This window comes from Chrysemys picta, chromosome 6 (genome assembly GCF_011386835.1).
Source record: "Chrysemys picta bellii isolate R12L10 chromosome 6, ASM1138683v2, whole genome shotgun sequence".
NCBI classification, from domain to species: domain Eukaryota; kingdom Metazoa; phylum Chordata; order Testudines; family Emydidae; genus Chrysemys; species Chrysemys picta.
This window is the reverse complement of record NC_088796.1, coordinates 2,628,465-2,644,308: the sequence shown is the minus strand read 5'-3', so window position 1 is coordinate 2,644,308 and position 15,844 is coordinate 2,628,465. Positions and strand designations below refer to the sequence as shown.

General features: G+C 63.4%; 1 protein-coding gene across 8 annotated transcripts in view; it reads right to left on the bottom strand.

Annotated features, from left to right (window-relative positions):
- Positions 1-15,844, bottom strand: part of ATOSB (atos homolog B) — a 69,977-nt gene that overhangs the window by 3,308 nt on the left and 50,825 nt on the right. For 5 of the 8 annotated variants that reach the window (XM_005311697.4, XM_042840504.2, XM_024112310.3 and 2 more), the window contains 8 exons: positions 10,427-10,558; positions 9,681-9,880; positions 7,817-9,178; positions 5,208-5,266; positions 4,735-4,840; positions 3,303-3,461; positions 2,320-2,388; positions 368-570 (listed from right to left, as the gene is read on the bottom strand). In XM_005311697.4, coding sequence (XP_005311754.2) covers positions 368-570; positions 2,320-2,388; positions 3,303-3,461; positions 4,735-4,840; positions 5,208-5,266; positions 7,817-9,007 — 1,787 coding nt within the window. In that variant the 5' untranslated portion in view covers positions 9,008-9,178; positions 9,681-9,880; positions 10,427-10,558. Of the gene's footprint in view, positions 1-367; positions 571-2,319; positions 2,389-3,302; positions 3,462-4,734; positions 4,841-5,207; positions 5,267-7,816; positions 9,179-9,596; positions 9,881-10,426; positions 10,559-12,969; positions 15,351-15,844 lie in introns of those variants that run through there. The other 3 variants (XM_065598616.1, XM_065598614.1, XM_024112312.3) reach the window with 3 other exon arrangements.

Below are 15,844 nucleotides of genomic sequence, written 5' to 3'. Positions count from 1 at the left end.
CTCTGGCTGCAGGAGGGGAGCTCAGCACTGCCACCCTCTCCTCCTGGCTGGCAGCTTCCCCATGACCTTCCGTCCTCCTTCAGAATGGCCACTGCTTCCCGCTGCCCCAGGCCCCAGAGCCAAGAGCTGCCCCAGGCCAGGTCACTGGCAGCCTGGCGGGTGGCAATCAAGATGGCCGCCATCTCCCCTTGTTCCCAGCAGTAATGAAGTCAGGCTGCCGCAAGGGGAACAGCCACCTCTGGGCTCAGAATCCTGGTCCAGGGAAAGGGAGGTGGGAGTGGGGCAGGAGCTCCTGCCCAGAAGAGGGGCCCGCTCCAGGGCGATGGGACCCATGGCCATCCCTCCCCCTCGCCACCTCAGCCCCTACCTCAGGTGCATCAGGTAGCAGAGGACCCTCCTGGGCGGGCTGGCACAGGCTGGGTCGCTGGGTGTCTCGCCGGGCCCCTCCTCCCCCACGGGCACCAGGAAGATGCGGTGACGCAGAAAGGTCATGTGGTTGGCTGGCATGTCCTGGAAGTCGTACGTCACCAGGAACATCTTCACCACAGTTTTGTTAGGGTTAAATAAGGTCTGGAAATGGGGAGAGAGCAGGTCAGCTGTGGGGAGGGGGCAAGGCTGGGGTGCAGCGGGGCTGCCAGGACGTAACCAGGCCCCGCACAGAGGAGGGCCCATGGGGATGTAGGACAAGCACAGGGTGTGACCAAGTGGGAATTTTTCATAATATTTTGTATGAATACAGTGTGTGCCTCAGTTTCCCCTATGTTGTGCCTGGGTAACTAGGTGAGGGGAAAAGTTGTTTACTCTTTGCAGCGATCCAGGTGTGATTGATGCCCGGCTGTGTGGGGCCTGAGCCCCACGCCCATGGAGAGTCCCAGAAGACAATGGCCTCTCCAGCTGCCCAGACGTTTGGCACCAAGCAACTAATGACCATGAATGGCCGACCCTCGGCAGGAAGCCAGCGGGGTCTGACCAGCTGGAGAACAAAGGGCTAAGGAGGAGGCCAGGTGACAACGGCTGCCAAGAACAAGGAGAAAGGACGCAGGAGGGGCCAGGTGGGGTTGTTAAGTGTGTGCTGTTGGAAGTGGTGGGAGACGCTCCTGCACTGGGACTAAGGGGGGTCAGAGGGCTCTGGGACTGACCCAGCTGAACGTTGCTGTAACTTTCCGTTCTCGGTGTTAACTAAGGACTTTCTACTCTGTGTCCCAGACAGCTAATACCCCTCCTGCTGTTACCCCACTGGCTGGGAGTCACTGCAGAGCCAGGAGGTCGGGGGGGCGCTGCTCCTTTTGCGGGTGCACGTCTCCCTCCGGTGTCCAGCTCAGGTGGACGTGCAGCCCGGAGCTCACGGCGTGAAGCAGGGGGGCTGGAGGCTCCGAGGGTCGGTCCCAGGAGGCCGTGAGGCTACGGGGCTGACCCCAGTGAGACTGTGACCCTAAGGGGGCTGACCCACCGAAGGGATCCTCCCAGGGACAGTTCCAGAGCCGTGCGAGAGCACCGGGCCTGTGGATCCAGGACACAGGAATGGGGAGGGACTTGTTGCCAGAGGAGCTCTCCCAGCACCCACCCAGCCTGGGGCGGATGTCCGGGTACCAGCGATGCCAGGGGTGAGGCTCGACATTGGGGTCCCTCATCCCCCAAATCCATGTTGCAGGCACTGCCGTCCTGCCCAGCAACTCCTCACCCCTTCCCTGGCCTCGATCCCCAGCTCCCGCTGCAGCCCCTACCCAAGCAATGGGCGAGACGTCGGCCGTCACCCTCATGACCCCTCTGGCCTCCAGCGACACCCTGCCCTGCTCAGCCCTGCCTGCACTGAGAGCTCCCGAGCAGTATCCTCCGGCCACTTGAGCTCTCCAGGCCTGTAAGGGAGTGGGGTCTCCTAGTGGTCTGAGCAGGACTCCTGGGGTCCGATCCCCGCTCTGACACTGCAAGGCCCTGGACCCGAACCCTAGCCCTTCTGTGCTTCACTTTCCCCATCTCTGAAGCCTCTACTCAAGTTCCTATAGAGATGCCCATCACTGTGGCATCTGAGCACTGCTCCCTGTTCTGCTCCCTGCCAGAGCTCCTTATAACTGCCCTCCTTGCATCTCTGCTCTCCCCTTCTCCTTCCCCTGCCAGCTCTCCATGGATCTTGCACCGCCCCCATGCCTGGAACATGACCGCGGTTCCTCCGGCTCCCAGAGGCTGTTCCGGACCCCTCTCTCTGGATGCTCCAGGCCCAGCTCATTCCGTGCAGCCAGACACCACCAAGCACTGCCCGGGCCACGGCAACCGCCCCCCCACCCCTCGCCGTTGTGCCGCGGAGAACAGGAGCCGACTCACCACTTGGATGGTTCCAGCTTTGGGGACGCTGTACCCCTTCTTTCCCAAGGCTTCCAAGTCTATCACTCCCTGGGACAAGGCCAAGAGAAAGCACATGAGCCATTTTGCAGCAGCGTGGGACAGCCCGGCCCCGACACAGGGCCCGGGAGTAGTCTGGGACAAGGCCGCCAGAGGCCCACCTGCCCCCTGGAAGAGACCCTCCCCCCCAGCCCATCGAGGTGCAGGGGCTAGACGCAGCCACACCCAGCACCCAGGGCTGCCTGCCCAAGAGACACAGCAGAGAGGTGAAGGCGAGATCATCCAGTCTGATCGGCTGCATGTCACAGGCCACCACCGCCCACGAAACCCAACAACCGAACTGGAGCAGAGTGTCACGGCCCATGGGAGTCAGGACGTGTGCGCCACAGGCAGAGAACAGGAAGGCCCGACACCCGCCGGGAATTGATGCAGGATTCTGGCCACAGGTGAGGAGGAGCTGGCAGAGGGTCTCCCCTCCATTAGTGCCCTGTAAGGTGGGGCGTTTCCCCCCCGACAGGTTGGGGGTTCGGAGTTCACGGGTGCCGGACTCGCTGCTCTGCACCTAGTGCCAGCACCTGGGTGGGGAAATCCAGCCCACAGGCGACTTGTGGCCCATTGGCTTCTATACTGCTACTCACAGCTGACAATACAGAGGGGCAACCCAGGGCAGCTCCAGGTCCTGGCATGTCCTGCCAGCCAAGAATACGACGTGACCGGCCAGTCACCTTCCAGCCCTCCATTTCTAGGCCTCTAATCACGGCACAGGCAGCCCCCACCCCACCATGCCAACCCCCTCCCCCAGAGCGGTAACAAAGCCAAGCTGAGGAGTGGATCCCGAAGTCATGGGCTCGTCTCCCCCACCGGCAGCCCCTGGCACGTGCAGTCTCTCTCAGCCTGCTCCATTTTGCACTGCCCCTGCTCTGCCTGAGCAGCCCCACGCCCCCAGCCCCCACCCAGCAGTGTACCAGGAAAGGCGAGGGTGCGCTGTGTTCCGAGATGTCGAAATAGGTCACGTCGACGGGTAAGGTGGCGTGTTGGGGGCAGTAGGAGCCGCTGGCCCCAATCTCCGCGGTGAACCCTTCAATCCTGCCCGACGGGGCGAAGCGCCCCTTCAGGATGGACTCCTGGGGAGAAGAGAGGAGGGAAGGGCGCAGCCCTCACGTGCCAATTCTGCTGCTAACCCGGAGCCTGGCCTCTCTGCGCTCCAGTCCCAAGCCAGCAGGGTCCTGCCAGGACTGTGCCCTGCAGCCCAGCCCTATGGGTACACTCACGGTGGTATCCCAGCGACCTGACCACCTCCATCGGGGATCTTACGGTAGTGCCCGTCCGCACAGGCTCCGAGCACGCCCGTGGGCATTAAAGACCCAGGGCACTCTGCGCAAGTCAGGTCCTGGGAGAATCTACACGACTCCTCCTGCATCCCTCTTCAGTTTCAGCTCGATGCAGGATGCTTTCGTGTCCTGGCCCAGACTGGGGGGTAGGGTTGCTGTGCGCTGTTAAACAGCTGCTGCACTTCGCCCCAGAGGTGGTGGCACTGCAGCAGTGGGAGTGGCCCGTGCACTGCAGGGTGTTGTGGACGTGTGTCCATAAAGCACCTCCAGGAGGAGAGACCACAGAAGGCCACAGAGTCAATGTGGACTTTAATCCCCCAGCGTCCCAGACCCAGCTGGGGGCAGTAAACCCAGCAGGCCAACTAGGACAGAGCTCTCAGCGAGAAACGGGAACTAGACTTCCCCATCCTTGGGCTGCTGGCTCTCAAGGGCAGCTGGAGCCTGGAGGCTTCTTTAGCCAAGAGGTGAAGTTTTCAATGTTGTACCCCCCACTCCAGCCACCTGGCCTAAGCCTGTCCCATACACCTCCCTCCCCCGAGGGCCCACGAGGCTGCCAGCGAGGGAGCAGTCAGTGCCCAGGGGGCTGCTGTTTCTGATGTGGGCACCTGCCCCCGGAGCCGGGCTGAGGCCAGCCTGTCTGATGGGCCGTGCCCTGCGCCAGGAGCAGGGGAAGAGAGGGCGAGTGCCAGGCCGGGGAAGTGCTGGGGCAGACTGCGGCTGGAAGGTCAGTTCTGCAGCAGCCTCTCCCCTCATCCTACCTGGGAAGGGCAGAGACCTGGGGGACGGGGCAGCCCAGCCTGGGATCTCATAGGGCCAGGAGCGCCCTCACACACACTGCCTGCTGGGCCGAGCTGTCCCTCAGGGGCACGCTCTGAAGCACAGACCACGGGGACACGCTCAAGACCACGACAGCACCATGGGGAGGGAGAGGAACACGCAGTTCCCACCCTAGGAGCCACACAAAGGCAGCCAGTGCCAGAGCAGGCCCTAGGGGGGCTCAGTCCCCTCCCATCCCAGAGGGCCTTTCTCCCCCGTCCCGGGCCCTGGGCCTCCAGGCTGTGGTTACCTCAAAGTTCCCCAGCAGAGCATGGCTGATGGAGGTGGTGGCCCAGGAAGCTGCAGAGGGCCGGGTGCCCACAGGCCCCTTCCGGAGACTGCTGCGGAGATGTCTCCTTCAAAGAGAAGGCAGCATCAGTGCTGGTCTCGGGCAGCCTCGGGCTCCCACTCCCGTTGTCCCCAGAGGGTCACCTGCCCCTGTCACTGGACCCCCAGAGCGCACAGCTCCCCACAAGAGGCAGGCAGGATCCACCCACCGGCTACCGAAGGGTCCAAGGGACTCCAGGTGGGAGGGGGACTGGGGAGGGTCTGTGCGGATGCACCCTGTCCCAAACAGAGGGTCTGGGCATGGGAGGGCAATCGCCCCAGGAACCAACCCCTGCGCCAGGGAAGAGAGGGGCAGCCCCCTTGCCCACCGTGCCCGGGGCCCCCGCGGCTTTGCCCTGACCCCAGCAGGGGCACAAGGCAGCTCAGGACACTCACGATTTCAGGCGCAGCCCACGCTTTAGCCGTCGCCCCACCGCAGTGCCACCTGCTGAGCTCTAGGGAGACAAGAGGCCGAAGAGCTGTATTAGGGGCAGCAAACGGGCCAACTCCAGAGCACCCCCCAGCCCTCTCCCAGTCCAGGGCCCGCACCCACCAGCTCTTCCCATCACACACGTCAGCACCTGCCTGTCCCAGCTGGCCCCGAGAACACCCTCTCCTCCCTCAAGCAGCTCTACCGACAGGACACGGACTGTCACTCATGTCCTGTGCGCACCATAAAGCAGCCGCCACGTTCCACTCAGAGGTGGCTGCATGGTGGTGTCTGCTGGGGACAGATGAGAGAGACGGGGGGAGAATGGCCAGGGGCTGGCACTGGGGCTGCCTTGGCCCTGAGTGACCATCCCTGACTGCCCATTAGAGCTACAAGCTCCCCCATCCCCTCAGAGTCCCCACACCAAACTGCAATCTCCCACGCCCCCCCCCCCCCGCATACACACAGGGACCAGGTCAATGCAGCAGGGCTCCCAGAGCAACAGAGACGTCGGGGACCCCCCTCTCCAGGCCCACCCCTCAGGCCCTGCACTCTATTCTCCAGGGCTGGGTCCAACCCTGGTTCTCCCAGTGGCATGAGAGACACCTCATTCCCCCTCTTCGCTTCACCCCGTTACTCCAGGAGTCCCCTCCTGGGCATTACCACAGCCCATGGCTACGGCTACCTCAGCCACCAGCAGAGGCCACGGCTCCTGCCAGCCAGACCATGGAGCCACTGGAAATCTCCAGCTAGGGAATCCACCGCCAGGGCCAGAGGGGGAGATTTAACCCTTGCCTCTCTTTGGGTGGACGGTGGGCTTACCCCACCGATCCCAAGGGGCTTTCCGTGAACTCTGCTGCTCCCAGGAGCCTGTGTCAGGCACCAAGGACAGCCGAGGCCCCGGCAGGGCATGTCCCAGGTGCAGGCCCAGCCGAGGGTGTCTGACAGTTCCCCTCCTGCCTCCCCGGGCACACACACACACACACACACACGGGGATCTGTCCGTGTCCCAGCCCCACCGGCTGCAGGCGTACCGGCAACGTATTAACAGGCCCAGCGCCCCGCGGGCCGGCACAGCTCTGACAGGTACTTCCCCCAAGCTGGCCAGAGCCCTGGACCACACATTTGCAGGGCAAGCAAAGGCACTAGGACATCGTCAGCATGCAGCTGGACTCTGAACGCCCCCCATGCCCTCCGTTCACCTACACACACAGAGAACACATCCCCAGGGCCGACGCTGCAGGCAGGCCTGGAATGACACTTACCAGGCGGGGCCCTGGCATCTCTGGGTCACTAGCCAGTCCCAGGTGATTCATGCCAGGTCCCCAGTAATGCCCAGCAGACACAGCTGCGTGACCCACCTTCCCCACAGCCAGCAGCCCCTGGGCCGAGCCCTGAGAGGTTGCGGGCAGCCAAACCTGGGCTGAGCTACCAGCTGGGAGTGGCCGACCCCCTTTATAAAGGGCACTCGCCTTTCTAGGCATTTTACCTTCTGGAAGAGACACAAAAGGGCAGCACAAAACAGAGCCACGAGCCAGCCAGCCCCCAGCCTGTGTGAAAGGGGGGTGAAGGTTCCAGGGTGCTGGACAATAGGCGGCTGCCTGGAATGGGGTGGAGAGCAGGGCTGGAGGGGAGCACTCCGGGAGCGGGGAGTTGGGGGGCTGGGAAACGGCTCCAATAAGGAACAGCCAGGGAGTCGGGAACGTCGCTGGGCTGATGGGGACGGGCGCGAGGCTGTTCACACCTCAGAGTGCCCAAGGATTGCAATCGACACGGGCAGCAGCAGGGCAGAACGGAGGGGAGATGTGGTTAGCTGGCCTCGTGCTCCTGACAAGCACCAGGGTGCGTGTGCCCAGCACATATGTTAGTGTATGTGTCAGGCGTGTTTGCGTGCGTGCCAGCTGGGGGCAGAGAACACATCAGTCCTTGCACCAGCACATCTATGCCCCGGCCTCAGGAGTCACTGCAAGCGACAGGCCTGCCAGAGATGGGGGCGCCTGTCCACTCAGCGCCACCTGACAGGGAGACGCTAGTGAGCTGGACGGAGAGGAGACGACAGCCTGGCCACCCTGAGCATAGGAGGGAGCAGCTGGACTGGCAGGGAGCAAATCTGGGACGGGAAGCACGGCCGAGGACTCAGGCTGTCCCCTGGCAAGGGGTCTCCGGGCCCCCTTCCCACACTCCGGGCACAGCACGGTCACACCCCCCCAGGGCACCTGAGCCTCTGCCTGGCACCGCACAGACGGCGGGAGAGGCAGTCCTGGCCTGGGGAAGGGGGGCCTCTCTCTGCACTCCTGCCCTGGGGCAGCCAACCCCCACAACAGGCACCTGCAGGGGCGACAGTGCCCAGCCCACAGTGCAGAGGCCCACCAGGCACTGGGGTGCCAGGATAGGACACACCTTACAGTCCAGCCCCTTCCCCAGCTCCCTACTGACCCGACACCGCCCTTCCACAGCGTCCTACCAATGGCCCCCACCCCATCAGAGAGCCCCTCACTGGCTTCCCATTCGCTCACCCCTTCCCCAGCTCCTCTAGGCCCACCATTCCTGCCCCAGCCCTGCAGGAGGCGCTCACCTTGGCTCCTGGAAGCAGGTGGTTCCAGAAGGGGGCGCCCTTGGCGTCGGTGCTGCGGCAGGCAGTCAGGATAGGGTGGCACAGCGGGACCCTCTTCTTCCTCGCCGGCACCACGCTCTCGTCTTCCGAACACGAGTCCGCCACGCCTTCGCCCGAGGGCAGCAGCTTCCTCTTAGCCGTGCAGCTGCCCCCGCCGGCCCCGGGGAGCCTGCTGCCCACAGAGGGCGTTTTCTCCAAGGAGCCCAGGCCGTTGCTCTCGGGGTCCGGGGCCACCCGTGGGGTGCTGGGCTCCTTGTGCCCAGTCAGCGGCTCCCCTTCTCTACCAGCCCCGTTGCTGTGGGCGGGGCTGCCCCCTGGCTGCTCCTCCCCCCTCCCACCCGAGGCTGCCCAGGATTTTTGTGCAATATTGTGCAAATCAATGTCAAGTAGATTTTGGCTGCTAGCCCTTTCCTCCCTCTGGGCCCCGTTCCCCTCCACAGGCTGCTCCCTGGCTCCAGCCAGCCAGGGGAACTCCCTGCCCCCCACTGAGCCACAGGCTCTGGGGCTCCCCAGGGGGCCATCCCCAAGCTGGGCAGGGCGACTGTCTCTCATGTGCAAAGTGCTGCAAGCTGTGTGCTGTGGCCAGGAGGAGGCAGCCTCCCGCAATCTGTCCTCTCTGCAGGCCCTGGGGCTGCCCTCCCGGGCCCCTGCCCGGCCAGGGCTGCCTTCACATCGGTGCTCCACCACTCGTAGGCCGCTGTGGGAGAAGTGCTGGGCCGAGCCGCAAAGGGACAGCTCCTCCACCAGCAGCCCGTCCTCCAAGGTGTCATCGTCTGGGGAGTCCTGGCCAGGGGGCAGCTCCCCAGGGACCCCGTCCTGCCTGGCCTCAGCCCCCGTACCCCCCCAGTGGGCTCGCTTGGGATCCCGCCCAGCCTCCGGAGCCCACTGCTCTGGGTACCCTCTCTTGATGGCCTGCCGCCCACCCCCGGCTCTCTGGTCTGCCGGCTCGGAGGAGCTGGAGAGGTGGGAGAAGATGGAGACCTGGTAAACCTTCTGGCGCTTGATCTCTGTCTTGTTGTAGCCCATCACGATGCTGCGGCGGGGGCAGCGCTCTGGGGCGGGCTCCAAGGCCCCCTGGCCGCCTGGCCGGGACAGGCCCGAGTCCGTGCCATGCTCCTGGGGGAGGGACGCCTCAGCATGGATGTGCCGCATGGAGCCTTAGCGGGCTGGACCCCAACCAGAGCCAAAGACGAAACAGCCCATAAAGCGGCAGGGAAGGGGGTACGGTGTCACGAGGTCACGGGGCTGAAGAAAGGGGGTGGTGTGTCAGACCCCTTCCCTCCGGACAAGCCCTCCGCTACGGAGTGCACTGCAGCGCCGCATCTGTGGGGAGCAGAGGGGAGGGGATCAGCCTCTGGGACCCGGCCCAGCCACCCCTCCCTGGCGCTTCAGGCTCCGCTCCTGCCCCAGGCGGCCCAGCAGGGTGGTGCAGAGGCCCACAGACTGTCCTAGCCCAGGTCTCCCCCACCCAGGGTCAGGCCTGCAGGAGGAGCAGCGCGGGCCAGCTCTCCAGAAGGCCTGGAGGTGGGGGAGGGTTACCAAGCCCCAGAGGAGAGGAGGCTGCTGAGGCCTACAGGAGTCTATGCCGCCCCGCAGGGACCGTGCTGGGACTCAGAGAAGTCCCTGGCTGGGCCAGTCAGCGCTGGAACGCATGGGGGACCAGGCCAGACACACACCCGGTCGTGCCTCAGCGAACACAGGAACCGGGCAGGCCTCAAGGGAGCAAGCCAATGCTCAGTACCCCTTTGCTTTAGAAGCCAGTGCAGGCTGCCAAGCCGCCATCTCCCCGGTCACTTGCTCAGGCCGCGCGCGGCTGGGCACTCACCACCCACCCCTCGCCGAGCAGCTCTCCTGCCCCAGCAGCAGACGGTCGTTGGCACAGCTAGCTGGAGACACCTGCCATCCGGGCACCCCCCAGAAGCGGCGCGGCTGCCGAGGAATGGCTCCCACCATCACGGGCGTCGGGCTCTGCCTCCAAATCACCGCAGGGGCCTGGCTGGCTCTCGGGCCTGTTCAGCAGCAGCACTAATGGGGGAAGGAGAGGGAGGGTTAACGCTGGCAGAGGGAGCAGGGGGTGGAACGCTTGGACAGACGGGCACCTGGGGAGGACACAAGGGCAGGCGACACAACCAGGTTGGCCCATGTGCAGCCCACAGCCTCCTCGCCTATAACAGAGGCCTGGGCACAGAGCCTAGAGCTACCCTTCCACTGGAATTCGTAGGCACTGGTGGGGACAGGAAGCTCCCTCTTCCTAGAGCTGGGGGCTGGAGGAGGAGAGGCGAGGCCAGGCCACGGGGAGTGGGGGAAGCAGCAGGGCCGGGGGCATTAGAAGATTCACTGGGTGGGTGGAGACCTGCCATTACAGGACCCGTGGCTGACATGCCAGGCTGCCTGGGACACAGCCTCAAGGGGCACCTGCTGGCCCATCGGACCTGGCATTCCCCGTAATAAAAGGCCCCATCGTCTGATGCAAAGCAAGAAGCCTGTCCATGCTGGGGGCAAGTCAGGATGGATCCTTACCAGCTTCGGCCGGCGCACAGACCGCGGGCCTTGCGCTCAGCCAGCGCTCACCTGCTCCAAGGCACCCTCCATGGGCTAGGCAGGACTGCAGGGCAGCAGCAGGCGGACCCCGCGCAGCATCGCTCCAGCCACTGCAGCAACGGCTGCAGGCTCACAATCCCACCAGCACGTCAGACATGGCACCTGGGTGGAGAGACAGAGACTCAGCCCCAGAGCACCCCACACAGCCTGGCTAAACTACACACTCTACCCTCCACACACACCCCTCCCTGCACAGCTCATCCCCTCCCTAAAGGAGGCAGCCCACCAGGGGCAGCTCGGAGGCAGCAAGTCCCTTAGTGTGTCCTATTCCACTGGCCAAATTCAAATTGCTTCCCCCTGTGAGTTCAGTGCCACTGGAAGGGGTGGACTGAGTGCCCAGGACAGAAGACAGAGCAGACCACAGCAGGACAGCCACGCCAGCCACGCGTCAGGACTGGAAGGAACGACCCCCTGGGCAAAGAGAAGCGAGTGCCAGCGCTGGCCCATTCAGTGGCTGGCCTCGCTCCTGTGGAGGCTCCCAGCAAGGGGGCCAATGGAGGTGACTGTCTGGGGGCTGCGGAGATCAGTCCCGCTGGGCGTAGGTAAATACATCTCTGTGTTACACACAAGTGCTGGGACCGCTGGGCCTCCCAAAGGCAGTGACCAACCTGATTCAAACCCAGGCGAGCTGCGAAATGGAAGCCAATCTCCCAACCTGGGGCTGGATTAGAGCCGGTGGGCCTAGAGGGGAAATGCCCCGTGTCCCATTCCATACCCGAGCCAGCCAGTCCCCACCCCACCGGATTGGAACCAGTACCCTAGAGACACAGAGTACACAGCCCTTCCCGACACATGGGATCAGAGTGGAAACAAGATGGTGAGAAAGCCCCAGATCCTAGTGGCCTACAGGCAGTGCCCACAGTAAGACATCATAGGAAAGATACAAGGATGTTTCCAAAAGTATCCTTGCCCCGGGCACATCCCAGCTCCTTGGCTCCGTCACTGGGATTGGAAGTTCTCAGGAACGGGGCCTGGTGTTACGCTCTCACATTCGGCACCCAGCACAGCGCAGGAGCTGGACAAGCAGCCAGCCAGCTCTTCCCCACTTTTCTAATGGTGCCTGAAATGAACCCGGCCTTTCCGCTCACTCCCCTGGTTGTGCACCAGCACCAGAAACACCATCAGCGGAGCGGGGGCAAGAGCTGAAGGGAATTCAACTACTGCCACGGCTCAGCTTGGCCTGCTGGCTTCCTGGCCTCCCGAACCTAGGAAGCAGAGGGGAAGATACACAGAGGTGCTTTTTAGACTCGCGAGGACAGAGCCACGCTGCAGCAGGCCGACCGAGGATCTAAAGCGCAGTAGGGCGATGGCCAGATGGAAATCCCAGCCCCTTTCTGATCCCCCATGCAGAGCGCGACGGAGTTAGCAGAGAGGCGAGAGGTGTGCAGGCCCTGTCCACACCTCCAGGCTATGCTCATCCCCCACCTGGCTGGGGATGGAGAACTGGGATGCCAGGAGTGCTGCAGGGGTGCAATTCTGCCCAGGGTGCCAGGGCTTGGATGGGAGGAATATCCAGGCCCTCCGGGAAGTAGCAGTAGTGACTCAGCAGGGTCGATCGTCCCGCCAAGGCAGTGCGGTGCTAGGGACACTACGCAGCTGGGGGCACTACGCCGCCGTTCACAGGACTTAAAACCCAGGCGTTGAAGACGTGCGTCCGTTCTGACGTAGCCAGCAGAGGGGAGAACAGTCAGGTCAGGCTTGGGCAATTACACTCTACATCCCAATTTCCCCCCTGCACTTACAGCTCTTCACATCGCCCCCCCCTAAGCTCTCGTGCAGCATTGCTGCGAGCTGTTCAAATCTGCATGTCCTACCCCAGAAGCAGCTGCATTTTAGGTGTGTCACGCCATGGAGATAGCATAATAGACAACAGTCCTAGGGCAGACCCGGCTCAGATGTCCAGCTTCCCGTAGCGCACCCCGGTCACCAGATGCAATGCAACGTGGGACCCAGTCAACACACCCACACCCGTCGCTTCTCCGCCGGCTGCAGGCTAAAGGATGGGGCCGGGCCAGGCCAGCATGTCCGCGTGAGCTTGGGGCAGGAAGGAACGTTACTAACCAGACAGCAGCGGGGGCCAGCTCAGCCTGCAAGCAGCAGCAGCAGCTCCTGAAGCCAGAAGCCCCTAGTCTGGTTTTTTACAACCAAGCCCGGCGAGCAGCACCAGCTCTGAGCGCTGCTCAGCGACCTCAGGCTGCCTGCTGGCCCCTGTCCCTTCCTGGCCAGGAGAGACCGGCTGCAGCACTGACCACATTCTTCCTGCAGGGGCTGGCCTCTGATGGCTGCACCGACCTCTCTACCTACGCCTGCTAGTGGCTGATCAGGGACCCCCCTCGCCACCCCCACTGCCCATCACTGCCGCCCTCGGGGATCTCACAGGGCTGTGCCACTGCTGAGGCTCCCCCTCCTTTCAGGCACACCGTGAAATCACCTCAGTCCCATTCCCTCCGAGGGGACGACAGGCAAGCCGCACGGCAGGTCAGACCTAGGCTCAGCAGGAACCAGGTACCTACGTGGGCAGGAATCAAGCCCTGGAGGCTGCATGCAGGGTGGGCCGAGGAGCTGGGCAAGGCCAGCTGTGGGTCAGTGCGGCTCCGTCCCGGAGGGTCTGGCACTGCTCCTCCCCACACCGGAGACCCAGCCAGCTTGCAGTGGCACTTGGCTGTTTACGGCACCCAGCCCCTCCCTGCTACAGCCTGTAACCCTTATATAGAGCGAGCAGCGCACAGCACGGGGCACCAGGAACTCCCACGCTCCGCAGCACTGACAGACAGGCAGGGACAGGGAGCCGGCACCCTCCCCTCCCCCAGAGGCAGGCCTCCTGCAGCCCTGCCTGCAGGGAGCTACGGGGAGCCCCCCAGCCGGTAGCTCACTTCCCACCTCCAGCCCCGCTGCAGCACGCCTGGGCTGGGGTTAACCACCCTTCCCCCACGAGCCCAGGCAGGCGGTGCGATTTCACGGGAGTTTAGCCCAAGCTGTTGCTAAGGCCAGGGCTGGGTCACACGCACTCCTCCCCCTGCCAGCTCCCAGCCCCGGCTCCCTCCTACGGGGCTGGGGGCACGCTGGGGGCACCTGGATGGATGCAGGGCCCCAGCCTGGCCTGCTAGAAGTACCCAGCCAGACAGGGTGTTTACATGGGCCACGAATGGAGCCAGGAGCTCCCAGCTCTGCCCCAACCCCCCACCCTCCAAGGCCCCAGAGCAGACCCCTCAGGGCTTCGGTCTGACCATGCCTGGTGCACCCGAGTCCGGACCTCGCCATGAGGGAATGGGCAGCAGCCTGTGCTCCCTCGCTGGCAGAGCACCGCTCACCTTCCCCCACCCCCCAGGTCTCTCAGACTGCGGATCCAGGAATAGGCAGCGTCTGGCTGTCCTCTCCCAGCCCTTCCCCTGCCCTGGGTCTGGAGAAAACGCCATCTTCCACCCAAAGGCCTGTGCTGGAGGAGTCTGTACGGGGCCAGGGGAGGGGAGTTCTGCTCTCCAGCCGAAGGGCCCCAGGCACATCCCGAGGGTGCATTATGGGTGGGTGGACACTCACACAGCTGGGGGGTGGGGGGGGCTGGACTACACCACAGCCAGGGCCAATGGTCTGGCGGGGGCTGGGGGAGCTAGCCGGATCCCTGGTCTGACCTATTTATTGGGATAAGGAAGACCAGGGCCCATTGGTCTGCTTCAGGGGAGCAGGAGTAGTGCGATGAACCAGTGCCCTGCCCAAGGAAGGCAGGATTACCAGATGAAAGGGGCTGGTGCTCTGATCCGGTGAGGACAGAGGCAAGAACTGGAGCGGAGATGACTGGAGAGGGAGCGTCCTTAGCTGGCTGTAGGGCAGATGTGGCAGCTACTGCAATATTCAGGAGCTTCCGGCCTGGATATGAAATGGCCAGAGCCCATGGACGAAGCAGCCGTCCCTGCATGGGAAGGGGGATGGAAACCTCACCACTGCCTGGAGCAGGTGGGAGGGAGTGGCAGAGGCGAACACTGCACAGCACCAGGCCTTTCCGGCCTGCCGATCACTTTCTGTCCCGCTCCCAAGCGAGAGGAAGGCGTGTGGAGTCCAACTAACCAACCGGAGCAAGGAAGTGTCCACAGACCTCCCCCCCTTGCAATGCCTCCCAATGGGGGTCACCAGACAGTTGTGCCAGGAGAGAGCACCCAAGGGGAGCTCTCCAGCAGCTCCTCCCAGCCAGCAGCACGGCTGGGCTAAGCACACCTTAGCTATGGCCCATGACACTGGAAGCAGCTGTGCATCTCCACCTGATGTTTCTGCCTCTCCCTGGCTGGCGGGCCGGGGAGATCTGCAATAGGCCAAGGCCTGGAAGCCACGGTGATGGGCACTCAAAATGCATAAGGAGGACAGCAGCACACCAACCCTACTGACGACAGTCCTGGAGCAGAGGGGCACCCAAGCGAGACAGTCGCACTCTGGGGCAGGAAGGATGTTGACTGCGGTGCCCAGAGGAGCGAGACAGAGTTACCAGGGTTACACCCAAACGTCTCTCCCTCGTCACCACAGCAACACCAGACGGTTGTCAGGAGACACGCATAGAGTGGGGCAAGAGTTTATCTGCTCAGAAATGCAGTTTTGGGTCAATCAAAACTGCTCCTCGGCTCAGGGACCAGAGCCCGAGTGTCTCCCCCCCACGAGTGCCTGAACCCCCAGCCGGTTGAGACACTCGCACGCTTGCTCTGCCCACTCAATGCGTTTGTATTTATTTGATGGGGAACAGTTCCACAGGAGAGAGACAGAGCCCCAGCCCGAGTACCCCGTAGCCCAGTGATTAGTGCACTCAGCTGTAATGCAGGAGACCCACCGTCAAGTCTCTGCTTCCAATCAAGCAGACTGGGGTCTTGAACGCAGGTCTCTCGCCTCCCAGCTGAGTACGCTCCCCATGGGGCTCTGGTTTGGGGGCTTGACTTCTTTGATTGGTCAGGGTTCACTTTTAGCAATTGCCGAGTTCTATATAATGTCCAAAACATCAGGAGGGGGGGGGGGGGCTCTCTCTTTGTACACACCTGTGATGGGGTGTCCACCGCCCACAAGCCCTGAGCAGGGCAATGTGGGACAGCAGGGCAACCAGCGCCTAGGGGCAGAGGAGGAGCTGGGATTGGAGTCTAAAGCGAGGAAGTGAGAGCAGGGAGAAGATGGGGGGATGAGCTCTGCAGTCACTCCCTAGCAGCGAGGGGCAGATCCAGGGGGAGAGTAAGCCCTGGAGAAGAGGTTGAAGGGGTGAAGTAGCCATGGAGAGCAGAGGAAGCTCTGGTGGTAAACCCAGAGACAGGCCAGGAGCTAGAGAGGGCGGCAGGAAGGAACCCAGGGAAACAGCAAGGGAGACACCTGGTCACAGGCTCCCTGGGCTGGACCCAGAGTAGCCAGAAGGTCCGGGTTGCT